Below are 13,758 nucleotides of genomic sequence, written 5' to 3'. Positions count from 1 at the left end.
AGAAACCTTGAATATTTTCATTAACGTTATTGTTCTGAGTCGACAGAAATAAAAGCTGCTGCTCAGCCCTGGCACCTTTACTCTGGAACTGCAGCAAAACCTTCACAATTGCCCGGAACTGGTTTTGCTCTCAAATGCCAATGGGGTTTCCCAGCTGAAAGATGAAAAAGAGAATGTAATTTTGTTTTTCCTTTCTATGTTCAACCCATCTCCAGAGCCAGATGGAGTGGGCTGGATTTTAAAGTATTAAAGATATTCAAATTTCATAAGAAGAGGAGAATTTCTACAAACATGTTTGGTAGGTTGTCATATTTTTTTCCACCTGGCCTAATTGTCTGAATCTCACCAACTGCTTTATTGCATTGTAAAGCATTCTGGAGCTGACAGATGCTATTTAAAATCAAATTCTGCTCTTCTCTGCGGCATTGTACATATCCAAGAATATCCCTTCTATAAGGCATGCTATACATATGGCATTGGTCCCACTCAGGCAAAAGTATAATTGACTTGTATGGTGCATATATTTTACAAGGTAACCAACTGAGCAATAGTCACCATATGAATGAAAAGTAATTACTTCTGCTGGGAAACTGAAGCCGTGACACAGCTTCCACAATACCTTCACCACAAGCCTGCATGCATCAGTGCTAGAGAAACCCAATCACTGATAAAATGCCCATAAGGAAATGGATGTGAAATCAGCCTAGTTTAAAACAAAATCCCTACAACGCTGTACTTTATCACAATTCTAGTGGGGGAAGAAACAATGAGGTAGATGTAGTGCTTCATTCCACACAATAGGATAACCAATAGGGACAGGAAAAGAAGGTTTGGGACACATGGGTTTACGTGGATCATATGACCTCAATATCGATCACATGTTATTTACATGTGCTTGAAAAACAAGATCACACACATGTGAATCATATGTGAATAAATGAGATTGGATCCTAAAGTCATGAGACCTGCTTGAAACTCCATGTGTGAAAATCAGTAGGCACAAGCCTTAAAACCATGTTTAACGGGAGTGGAAGATCGCAGGGAAGAGCCTTGGCTGTTACACGAAAGAGTTTCATCTCTGGCCTTGCTCAGCATCCTCACCATGTCGGCAGCAGCAGTGCAATGTGAAACAACAGTAAGAGAAATCAACATTAGCATCACCAGACCCCCTATCCCACCTACAGCAAGACTCAGCCATTGCATTGCTCACTTGTTCTCATGAATGCACCCAAGCAAACTTACCCACCTGTTGCCCACCTGCGGTTTATCTGGTTTTGCTTCTTGGGCTCTTCTGTACCAACCACAAAGAAGCTGAGCTGCTCGGCTGCAGCATGAGCAGTTGCTCTCCCTTTCCCAAGCTTATGTTCATTGCCCCGGGATGATGTTCCATGGCTTTAGCCAACTTCCGTGCATCCTGTTTTTAATCTGACTCCTTACCTGTCTATTGCCCACCTAGTTTTCAATCCAGAGAAATCTATGTAAAGATAACGTGGATACATTAGTGGATCTGAGCTAAAACTCCTGAGGCAAACACTCCTGCTCTGCTGACTATTTGGAGATGTTAAGCTTCCCCAGGAGGTCCTGGGCAGATTCAGAGTCTATTGATCCAGGACTGCCACAGCCCCAGCTGCATAGCCAGGCAGTGGGGAATCCCAGGTAGTGTCCTGCACCAGGCAAAAACATCCCTGCTGTTTTTATCCTTCCAATAAACCTGTGGCAGCCAGCCCTTCCCACAGGCTCCAGGTTTTCCCTGTGCACATGCAGCTCCACCACTTCTCATAGCTAGAAACCATCCAATTCCTGGTCCCGTCTCCCAGCCTTCCTGCACTTCCCTTCTACTTGCCACAGCAGAAATAAGCCCAGAAGAGACACAGACACTCTGTATCCAGACGGTCCCCTAGAAGGACCCTGTTTTAGGAACAAGCATGGGATAGGCAGCTTTTTTTGCAGGCTATGAAATGTGCTGGGGGCTTGAAAGGAATGCCTTGGGCTGTTGGAGGGTAATGGCAAGGTCAACACTAAATGTCAGGGCAGATGGATGTGATTCACCTCTTCCCTGGGGCTTCGCAAGGCAATGGGAGAAAGGGGTTTTTTCCACATCAGGATGGCAAGGTGCAGTCTGCTTGCGGGAGCGGACAGATCACTTCATGCAATTAAAGGATCTTCATCAAAGCCACAGAGATCTCCCAATCTCCGTCTCCATTTGCAAGAATTGGGATTTTGTTTAAAAAAGAAAAAAAACCACAAGCAATAAAAAACAGAGAATAAATACCTTTGCAGGAAATTGGCTGGTTCTCAAACCAAAGGTGTCTTTTCAGCCTGGGCAGCGTCATCCCCACAGCTGGCCACCCATGTTCTCCCATCCACCCTCTGACAGACTCAGAGCAGTGCTCAGAGCCAATGGCCAGCACTGTGTCCTTCATTGCTGAGCTTCAGCCTTTGCCCCGGTAAACTCAGCTCAGCATTTGGTGTAAAAGCTCAACTACTGGAACTGCCGCCTGCTCTAAGGACAGTTCATCTTCTGCAGAGACCGCAAGAATCATAGAATCATAGAATGGCCTAGGCTGGAAGGGACCTTAGAGATCATCTAGTCCAACCTCCCTGTTTTGGGCAGGGACGCCACCTCTCAGCTAGACCTGGCAACACATGGGGACCAAGCGAGAACTTGAGGTGCCATCAGCCTGTGCTGCCAACAGGCTCTGGTCATGCAGGGTAAAAGAAAGGACCAGCCCTGCTCTGGAACTGGGCAAATCTGGCCTCAAAGCCTTTCAGCCAAGGAGGATAAATAATGGCAAAGAGGATGACAGACACGGTGCCATGTTTGAGAGGAACAGAAGGGAAAGTGCCTGGTTGCTGCAGCAACAAGGCTGAGCTTTGGGAAAGATGGGTTTTTCTTTCTCTTTTCACCTGCCAATCTTCCCCCCACGTCAGCGCTCTGCCGCTGTGGGAGACGAGCAGTGACATTTACACTCCCACTAACAAGCTGGTTCAGTGATGGGCAGCTCTGCAGGAGAGCATCTGGTGTCACAGAGCCTGAGCAGAGAGGAGGGGAGGGTCCTCTCAAGCAGTCAGCATAATCTGGGACTTTTTATCATTATGAGCATTATTAGGGCTGGAGCATGCAAGGAAATAGCAGGCAAACCCTCACTGGGGCATGCAGCATTTCCTACCCTTTGTGTGGGTCTGATCCTGCAGCCGATAGAGCTACAAGGTGACATTCCCATCGGGAGAACCTCTCTGCATGTCCTGCTGGGAGAGGAGGAAACAAAAAGAAAAAATAAAGGAGAGCACGAGCAAGAAGCCAAGCGATACTGCAGGAGCAATTTCACATCTCAGCCTGGCTCGTGACAGCAGGCTGTGTCATCAGCCGTGCCCCCGCAGTTCGCTGTTCCTCAGTGTCCCACTGAAGCTGCCCGTGTCTTCGGCTCCTTGGCAGAAACCTTGTTATGGTGGCAGAAGTACAAACAGGGCTGCTTTCTCACTCCTGGCTGTGCCTTCCCACTGCTGTGCCTCACTATGCTTTCCTTTGTCTCTTGGTTAAGAGAACTTTCAGTTCACCCTAATTGTCCCGATTAGAATAGTAAAGTAATACTAGTAATAACAATAATAATAATAGTAACAATGGTACGACAAAGTAAATGAAAGAAAAATGCAGCAGCTCTGAAATTAATTGTATGAAATAGTGGTGCAGGAAACCGCCTCAGCTCATCTTCTCTCTCTCACTGTTTGACTTGCTGCTGGCATCAGGAGGAAAATGGAGATTAAGAACCAGCAGCCTGCCCTGGCTGCCAGACCACTGCCACTGCAGTCAGCTGAGAAGGTGCCCTGATTAGACCATGACCCCCAAACTGGGGGTGGAAATACAAGAATATCTTGGCCAATAAAACATAGAATTTTTGTATTCCCATGCCTGGTAGACCCAAAGAAGACGGATTTCCTAAAGATCTGTGGCTGCAAGTCAAAGACCCGTGTGGAGTCTCTGATGCCTAGAATGGATTGTGCTGATCCATTTATTTGAGTGAAAGCGTTAACAGGTTTTCTCTTCTCTACAGTGTTATTCTTTTTCATAAAGCTTAGAGGTTCCCAATATCTTGAAGATCTCCACCTTTCTGTCAAATCAAGGTGAAAGCACAAGCTGAAAATTGTTAGTAAGACACGGACAAATAGGCTGCTCCACCTCATTCCCTGTCCCTATCCTTCCGTCTGAGTGCAGAGCATGTGCTAATCAGCCACATTTCATTAAGGAGCCAGGCTCAAAGATTAGGATGCCAAGGAGGGCAGCCCACCTCTAGTGTCTTTGTCCCTCTCTGAAGCTGGAGCAACCCCTTCACACTGAATTTGAAGAGGCAAAGTACCTGATGGGTTGTAACCCAGTTTTCTCAGAGTAATTGCTTCGCTTTTCTAAATCTGTGCGAAAAAACTCCCTACATTTTTCAGCTGGTGCTTGAAAGCATACCCAGTAATCTGCAGAGAAGAGATGACTGAACAAACGTACAGTCAACCCCGGGGGAAAAAGGCAGATTATAGAAGACCAGATAAATAATCCTTCAAATACAGAAACTCCAGAAATTAAGAGGATATTCGCAGAAATCACTCATTACGGGGAGAGAACGGGAAGCATTGGCAAGATTACAAAGTGACCAGCATATGAAGGTTATACAAGGGAGAAACTAAACCTGTCCACCAGTGGTGACTGTCACGTTTGCAGCGGTGCCGTGCGCACAGTATTGAGTAGATCTTGCAGAGCAGTGACAAGCATGGAGCAGGGGACCTCTGCGCTATAGAGAAACAAGAAATGGGAGCTGAACCAAGCTGTTGAGTCCTGCTGCTGCCCAGGTCATCCTAACGTCCCAGCTCCACCTGGTCAGGATGGAAGAGAAGGTTTTGAGAGCTGCACTAAGTGACATAGGGGTTAGATGTGGTGACTCAGTTTCCCTGGCAGTGAAATGAGCCTTCCCGAGACTCAGCTCTTCCCCAGAGAGCCATGACGATTCGTTAGGCAATTGTAAAATCAGAATATAGCTGCTGACTGTGGATTGCGGTCCATTAATAGCCCTATTTATTGCCAACCAAATAATTAGCTTAGACATGCATCAAGGGGTCTTGATTGCATATGAAATAACTGCCTTATTACACAGAAATCAAATGAGTTTCTGAGAACAGGTCAGGTGTCACCTCAATGTCGACATTGAAGAGGAAAAGTAAAAAAAAAAGAGAAAAAACCCCCAGCCATTTCAATGTGTTGCTCAGCAACAGAGTTTGCAGGGGAAACAATCTAGGAATGAAGGAATGAGCATTTCCAAGAGAACAGGTTATTTCAGGCAAGACATCAGGGACAAGCAAATGTCACAGAGGCGGAGAACTGGGTTTTCTTCCTCCTTTAATCAATAATTTAAACTAGGCATTTTGGGTAAAATAAGCATTTAAGTTAGTTGATTGAAAAACAGAGATCCCAAACCTTTTACACAGAGTCTTATTGCTGAAGAAATGTTTATTTGTTTGTGTGAGGGAAACATTAGATTTACTAGACACTGAATTAAAAATTGAACACGCTTTTAGAAATGTCACTTGTTCATTTAAAGAGGAAGATGATGTAATGCCAACATTGCTATATTGTGCTACATTCCTCCCGGAGCAATCTCATATTAATTTTGTTGTTCTCCTTCCCATATTCCCTCCCTTCTCCTTTCTCTTCTAGGACAAGACGAGCGCGCTGAGTCTCAGCAATGTGGCGGGGGTTTTCTATATCCTCATCGGTGGGCTCGGACTAGCCATGCTGGTTGCCTTAATCGAGTTTTGTTACAAGTCCAGAAGTGAATCAAAGCGGATGAAGGTGGCAACCCATTCCCCGGCCTTTCACACCTTCTTTCTGATCCTACCCCGGCTCCAAAGCTGCCTTCAGAGACGGACACGGCCCTGACCATGAGTGGAAAGCCAAGACATAGGGATAATAAAGTGACTGTGTCACTCGACTTGCTAGAAAGGAATAGGAGCATCACAGGAAGCTAAAAGAGGGTCAAGTGGGGAGCTGATGCAAGATCAGACATGTGACGTAATGCTAGTTCAAAATCCAGATATAGAGCAAAATCCTGGCACAAACAGTAACAGGAACACATTGCCATTCCTTGAAATTAACAAAAGCAGGCTATGGCAATGTGTGTGCAGCATGGATGAAGCGTGCTGGGGTTGATGTGATGCAGCCAATACTGCAGTAAAAAAAAGATCCCCAAACCCAAGCAGTTCACAGCAAGATAAAACTTGGGTAAAGCAGCAGTGAATCAGATCCTGTTGCTAGCACCATTTGCAGGTTGGAAACTGTGATGTGTCCTCGGAGCATTATTGCCCCAGAAGAGATGATATGGGTCTCCAAATTCAGAATTATGGGTCTTCTTAGAGAGAAATCTGCCCCTGAAGTCTCCTGTAATGTGTGGGGGTTTTTCTCCACACTCTCATGGTCTTGCAGAAGCATACTTCCCACGACCCAGGAGATTTGTTTCAGCCCTAAATTCTTGTGTGCCTAAATTTCAGTGTCATGTCAAGACCAGATTAGATTTGTGAGCCTTGGAGATACACATTTAATGCAGCTTCTGTGGAACAAATACATCTTGACTCAGACGACAAGCAGAAGCGATCCCTTATACAGATACCATTGTGTACATGAGTGCAGTAGAATCTGTACTGCAAGAGTAACACATCCCTTTTCTTCCTCATGTTGACCTCTCCCATGAGCACAGAAGTCAGAATGAGTATATGAAGTATGCAATGAGTTTCATAAAATTTAGAGAGATTTTCAATTCCCTGAACACTGGAACTTAGGCAGAATCAAAAGGGAAAAAAGAAATAATTTCTTTGGGTTTTATGTCACCATTTCACAGCACGCTTAATGTTTTGTCAGCAATAATAGCATTTCTAATTCACTGAAAATGTGCAATGGCTCTTTTCCCATGGAGTTTCAGAGAATTCTACAGGCAATGAGAGGTATATTGAGCACAGGGGTAAGATAACGTGAGCAATTAATGTCCCTGAATATACAAAAATTAAATTATAATTGCTGCCTACACTGTAAAACTAGGTATGCCACAAACGCTCTGCGAAAGAGGGTCAGAATGCAATAGTTCCACAGTTTTAGTCTTAAGGAAATTCTGCCCTGCCGTTGGCTTCCCTGTGTTACTTGAAATGACCCACTATTTTATGTCAGGGTTAGCCTGCGGTGCTCCCACCATGTTAACACCAGCCCCTATGGGAAGGAATTGTTGCTCTCAACGTTAACATCTGGTCTAATCCTCTTGCCTTTGGTTGGCTCCTACCATCAGTGGCTGCCTCACAAAGCCACTCAGCAGAGCCCAGACAAGTGCCCAGAATGATGGGCCAGATGCCCCTCTAAACCCAACCTCTAGATACCCCTTGGGCGAGCTGCAGATGCCACCAGCACAGGGGGCTGCTCTGCTCCTGGCAAGGCACTGAGTTGACTGTTTCTCAAGAGCTGTTCCAGTTTTATCTGTTCTGGATAATTCTTCACCTGGATATCGCAGTCCAGAAAGGTGGATGATGCCCTTAGAGCTAGCTTAAATGTGAAGAAAAATTGACTTAATCTTTTAGTTTAATTGTTCTAAGCTGGTGGTTTCCTTAGGAGGGTATCTAGAACAGGAAGATGAATTTTGGGTTCCTGAAGTAGGTTTTCATTTCCTGGTTACCTCAGTCATTGCTGTAGACCAAAACATAGGCACATGCTCAACTTCTCACATGAGGAGAGTTAAACATATGCTCGCAGTGAGTCAGAGTCCACCATATATAACAGTACTGGAGTAGTAATAGCATATCTATGGGGGAAGTGTGTATAATACCTCTGCTCAGATCCAGGATGACTGTTCTTATATTGTAGAGTTTGAATAGTTTATTTGCATATGGCACGTATGCTTCATACCCCAAAATACTGCTGAAACGTTTAATGTTGAATGTAGAAGAAGTGCGAATTAACAGAGCAGATGCAGTAGGGACACGCAGAAAGTGAGAGTCTGAGTGGAGACAAGGAGGGAGAGAACAGTGACAGAAGGACAACACTGGTTTGTATTGTAATTTCTCCAACATTGTTAAGGACAGGGGGAGACCCCCCCCGTCCTTCCTAAAAGGGTTTTTGTTTAATCCCACAGCAATCAATCAACGAAGCCATACGGACATCAACCCTTCCCAGGCCAGCTGCAGCGGGAGGCAGCGGAGAAAACGGACGTGTGGTCAGCCACGATTTCCCCAAATCCATGCAGACGATCCCGTGCATGAGCCACAGCACTGGCATGTCCCTGGGAGCTACGGGATTATAATTGGCCTTTTGACCCATTGCCTGGGTGAGAGCAGGGGCAGCCCAACTCCACCCCCTCCAGAGCCAAAAACAAACCCAACACCAACAAGACAAACCACGATGGAAGAAGGGACAATTGGATGGATCTTCTCGTGGAAATCAAATCTGTCTCCCTTTTTATTTGCAAACAGATCCACCGGCAGGAGAACAGAAACAGGTCTGTACTGCAATAAGGAGAGTGTAATGGGATTTAACAGACTCGTGAACCGTCCCTGATCAAAGAACCACTGGAACACTAATGAGGACTATGCCATTTTGTTTTAACTTGGTTGTTAATAAGTCTTAGTGTGTGCAATATATATATTTTTTCTTACTAATTCCTGTGGTGTCAGGGTAACATCAGCCCTTTCCCCCTTCCCTGCTCAGTCCTTCAATCTGGTTTAGTTTGGGATGCAAACTATAACGTCTGAGCTACTAACAGCAAAAAAGAAAATCCGATAAATGGCAAGTTGAACTCCCTGCAGGGCATGAGCGTTGACCCATTTTGTCCATCGTGACTCTGCTTTCCGTTGTTCTGTCGTGAACTCGGGCTGTGGAGTCATTGCAAGGAGGCAGACAGAGCTGCAAATGGCTCTCTCTGCAACGGGAAGGACTTGATGCAAGAAAGAACCCGAATGAAAACACGAGGCTGGTTTACAGGGGCAAAGTCATGAGTGAGTTTGGAAACCCCAGGTAATCTGAGGACAAATTCTTCCAGAGGTGGTGAGTGGTGGTTGAAGAGAAGAATTTTGTGCCTGGAGTGGAGAGCGTCATGCGTGGCAGACTAGAGCAGATGGTTGGTCTAAGATCATGGTAGGCTGTTATTTATGTAACGCCCTCACATGCGACTCTCCTGCCTACGTTATTGGGGGCTAATAAGCAATTGTGAACCATTTCTTCATTGCTTAGCTTCTGTGTGTGCTCCCTTTTTGGTGGTCACATAAGGGAACCACCCTGAGCCGGGAATAGACCATCTCAAGACATCCAGTTCTAGATGGCTGCCTATTAATCAGTAAAATATGCTAGAAGTCATGGGGCTGCAATGGGAATATCCCTGCCTTTTTGCTCCAAAATCCCTTTATGGCTGTTTTTCTAATTAGGAGGGACATTTTGTAGAAAGTCGGCCAGAATGGTTTCCTGGAAGGAACTGCTGAAGCAAACCAAGGAGGAGACCCTACAAGACTTTCATTCGAGCATCCATGACATTCAACAGCATTGGAGCTGGTCAAGCTCAGCCTTCCCATCAAGTTGTGGCCTGTCTGGGTACAAAGCCAAAAGTAGCAGATCCCCACTCATGTATCCTTGGGGAGGGTGAGGCATCCACAAGCCAGGAGAGCAGGTTGCCGACCCCAAACTCCGTATTGCAGAAGCTGCCAGACAGGCAGCTGAGAGTCCGCTCACAGGCATGGAGATCTCAAAGAGGCAAAGACGGTTTTCCAGAACCACACCAAAGGCTCATTCTGTGAATCACTGGCATGGACAGACAAATGTTACTCTGGTGAGCCTGAGACATCTTCCCAGAAGTGAAGGATTCCCAGTGGAGCATCTGGAGAGAGAGAAGATCTGTGGGGCAGGGACCACAGTGAACCCACTTAGCCTTGTCCCATCTCATAGGCCCATCACTGATGGAAAATAAAGTTCAAAGCTTCTCACAGGACACAGCAAGTATCTTTCCAGGGACTGAGCTGCTCTTAGAGCATTCTGAGCTGCTTTTTTATCATTTCTTTCATTATTTTTTATTTTCTGCAACACAGCAAGAGAGGAGCAGGAAAAGAAGGGAGGCAGGCGAAAAGAAAATGATGCAGGCAAGTGACTGGCACAGGTCTATAAAGGGGGGTCTGTCTATGCAGCTGTCCCTAAGTACAGCTGGAAGCTGCCTGAAAATCAGTTTGCCCTAGTGTACGAACGTGCAGAGCAATACATTTACCACCTTTAACACCAGCCTGGTCTGAAGTATCTGTTCCATTTACCCACTTCTCATGGAGTGCTTTGGAGACCAGCAAGTCAGAGTCAAGATCCTAAGCTTGGGCAGTGCATGGCTTGTGCCAACATGTTTTCTTCTCTCCAACACTGAAAACCCGTGTGATCTTCATCTCTCATCACCATACATGAACTCTGTTATCAGTCACTCCAAACACCTCCTCAGCTCACTTCGTGTCAGTCGTCATTATTTTGAATCTGCTTTTCTTAATTTGACTTCAGTTCTGCTTAAGTGCTAGCACAGTGGAGGCATCCCACAAGCTATCCTGTTTCCATGTCCAGAGCCCTCAGATACATCTCCTGACCCAGCTCTTGCCACATTCTGGACCTTGCCATGGCAGCGCACCGGGTGGGAGCAGGCTGCCAACACCCATCGGTGCCCTGTCCTCCTCCATGGATGGGACCACGGGGCAGCAGGTCGTGGGGAGCCCGAGCGGGCAGTTGGACGGTCTCGTGAGAAGCAGCGCATCTGTGCAAGGACTGGCCGCCTGTGATGTGAAGATGTGAGAAGCAGTTTTCAAAGGCTTTTGATAGGTGGAGGGATTAAAAAAAAAAAAAAAAAGAAGAAAAAAAGAATAGGAAAAAAGTGTGGAAAATGTTAACTTGTAATATGTATTTTTACTACACTTTTCTTAAAAATAGAGTAATGGTACAACTCTTAAAGACATTGACATTTTTTCTCAACAGGAATCCACATTTAACAGTTTTGGCTTTCATTAAATTTTGCTCTTTGGTACCTGGATCTTTTATTTAACAGCTATATTTGTTTCAACTCTCTTTTGTTTTTCCTTTCTTTTATTTTCTTCTTTTGGCAAAGGATTTTGCTTTATCAAATGCAACAGTGATTTTCTTTTCACATTCTCTTTTTTTCAAGTAACATTTTTATTGGTGATTATTGTCTACACAAAAATGAATCAGCTGGAATTTTAGCACCAAGGATCCATGATCTATTTTTCCTACCTGTCCATGTGCCAGTGCTGGATGTGTGGAAATGAAAATGATGTTACCCCTCAGGCAATATTACCCAACCTGAATCAAACGAGATTTCCTTGATTATTGCTGTGTCTGACTTGTGAACAGCAGCCAAATAAACTGCTTCAGGTTGAAATTGGGAATCTATCTAATATTTGCCCAAGAGTCAGGAAACTAAACATTCATTGGGTTCAAAGTTAATGATTTTGCTTCATTGGGAGTTTTGTGGCGTTATTTTTTGAGGAGGGCTTTTAGAGGATTTTAGCTTGTTTTTACAGAGAGAGAGGACCTGGTCAGCTCAGAGATGATTCAGAACCAGCACTGGTCCAAAAATCCTCACCAGGATCAGCTTTCCTAGGAGGTCCCATGCTGTTTCAGAGACTTGGACATTTAAGATGTTTGTCACTCAGTTTTCACCCAATGAACCTGCTAAATTCCTTATCCAAAAAATCTGTTGAAGGGAGGAAGAGAGTACGATTTAAAGGACCTTGGATATTTATGCAGATGCCGACAGCTGCAGAGGTTAACTATAATCATTAATGCCATGTTCTTACATAGAGCTTGGTGTCACAGATCTGGAAGGACTTCCCTTCCCCATATGGTCATTCTCATTTTTCAGCTGGGTAAAAGCTGAGACACAAGAAGTGCCTTGAACCAGGCATCCCAGCTCACCCCAAAGGGCCATGGTTAGAGATTCACAGTCTCCAATATTCACAAGGGTTTGGGGTTTTTTTTACCCACTGGTAAGTTTTAAGATAGAGTCAGCAAGGGCAAAATTAATATATTTTGAAAGGGGCTGTGAACGCTCAGGCTTCAAGGCACAAGGGACTCCCGATCCATGAGGCCTGAAGGAGAGATTTCCCATGGGTGGGCTGTGCTGGATCAGTCCGTTTCAGTCTTCCACAATTGCTTAGACATCCACTACTGTACTGTGGGAATGGATCCTGTCTCAAAACAGTTGTTCACTCTTGGTTCCCAGAAAGGTTGGAGAAATGCACTAGACATATTCCTTTATAGCTTGGCATAAACAGAAAAAAAAATCTCTCCTGGTGGCAAAAAGCAAATATTCCTTGAAAGAAAGTCTCCAGCAAGAATCTGAAAACAGTTACTGAAGCAAAAAACACCAAACCTTGAAGTGCACAGGTAAGGAACAGATGCATCATCCAGTGCATCCGTTTGCTGTGGGATGAAAACCCTGGCTTCAGGACACAAAACTGCGATGCTCCAAAAAGATTTAGCTGGACTTGTTTGTCTCTGTGCCCACCTACCATCAAATGCAAGGAGAACTTATTTAAGCTCAGCAAAGGGACAAGGCAGGGGTGCATCAAAGTTTGCTGTAACCCAATGGGTACCACTAACCTGTTCAACTCCAGCAATTCAGCCACGTCTCCTTCAAAAGTTTTGGAGACATGGGAAAGTTTTCGCTATGAACACAGGATCATGCTCAGTTTTCAATGATACAGTCAGTCACCGAAGTCTCACACATGGCTTTGGGTGCCCCAGAGAGCATTTCTGTGCACCTTTCTAACTAATATATTGGTCCACCACAGAGGCACGTGTTAGATCTTAGAGGACCCATCACAGAGGTGTGTGGTACCCTTAGGACGCTGCTGGTACTCTTCACTGCCACGGCATGAGAAATACCAGCACAGTTTGGGGCTTAGCCAACGGAGGTTGCTCTGAAACACCACCTTGGAGAATGTAGGAGTTTGGTTCAGGCCCTTCTCACCAGCAAAGTAGCAGATTAACACCAAATAGCCCCGAGACCTGTGCAGCCTGTTCCCTGATGGCTTTTGTAGCTGCTGACCTCCCTTAAGCACCAATTCCCCAGTTGCTTTCATGTTACCTATGGGCGCAAATCAATTTATCATCCACCATTTGTCAGCTTCGTGTCTTGGCAGCCCATTGCTCTTTGAAGCCCCCATGCTTGCATCTACCCAGCTAATTAATTAATTGACAGAAATTCAGGGACATCACTGTGCCATGCACAGCTGCCCACCAGTTCACAGAGGGGCAGGGCTTTTGGGGCAAAACCCATGCAAACCCCAGCTCAAAAGATGTCAGATAGAACTGCTTGGGCTCCATATTTCTCCAGCTTCATCACAAAGATGACAGTCCTCCCAGCCTCCTGTTCCTTTCCAGGCACTTAGTCCTGATGGTGTGAGTGTGTAAGAGGGGTGACTTTAGTGTGCAAGGAGCTGGAAAAGGCTGTACTAGGAATGGAGGGGTAACTCAAGAGTGATCTCTCCATAAAAATCCTGACCGTTCCCACTGGAATTCTCCACCCAGGCCTGACCTGCAGCATCACCTCCCACTTCCCTTCTGTCCATCCCCATCTCTCCTTCACCTGTATATCAGTCCCATCCTCAGCACTGCCAGCTGCTCCTCTCCGGGACCCAGAAGTGGCTCTGGATATGTACATGGTGGTTGTCTTAACTGCAAATTATATAAGAGATATATATATGTATATA

At 45.4% G+C, this 13,758-nt stretch overlaps 1 protein-coding gene across 3 annotated transcripts in view; it reads left to right on the top strand.

Annotated features, from left to right (window-relative positions):
- The window catches only part of GRIA1 (glutamate receptor, ionotropic, AMPA 1), a 120,270-nt gene extending 111,607 nt beyond the window's left edge, over window positions 1–8,663 (top strand). For 2 of the 3 annotated variants that reach the window (XM_009869753.1, XM_009869770.1), the window contains 2 exons: window positions 5,699–5,833; window positions 8,130–8,318. In XM_009869753.1, coding sequence (XP_009868055.1) covers window positions 5,699–5,833; window positions 8,130–8,318 — 324 coding nt within the window. Of the gene's footprint in view, window positions 1–5,698; window positions 5,834–8,129 lie in introns of all 3 variants that reach the window. The other variant, XM_009869761.1, reaches the window with a different exon arrangement.
- The last annotated feature ends 5,095 nt before the right edge of the window (window positions 8,664–13,758 follow it).

Source organism: Apaloderma vittatum, unplaced genomic scaffold (assembly GCF_000703405.1).
Source record: "Apaloderma vittatum isolate BGI_N311 unplaced genomic scaffold, ASM70340v1 scaffold8610, whole genome shotgun sequence".
NCBI classification, from domain to species: domain Eukaryota; kingdom Metazoa; phylum Chordata; class Aves; order Trogoniformes; family Trogonidae; genus Apaloderma; species Apaloderma vittatum.
This window is presented reverse-complemented; position numbering and strand designations above follow the sequence as displayed.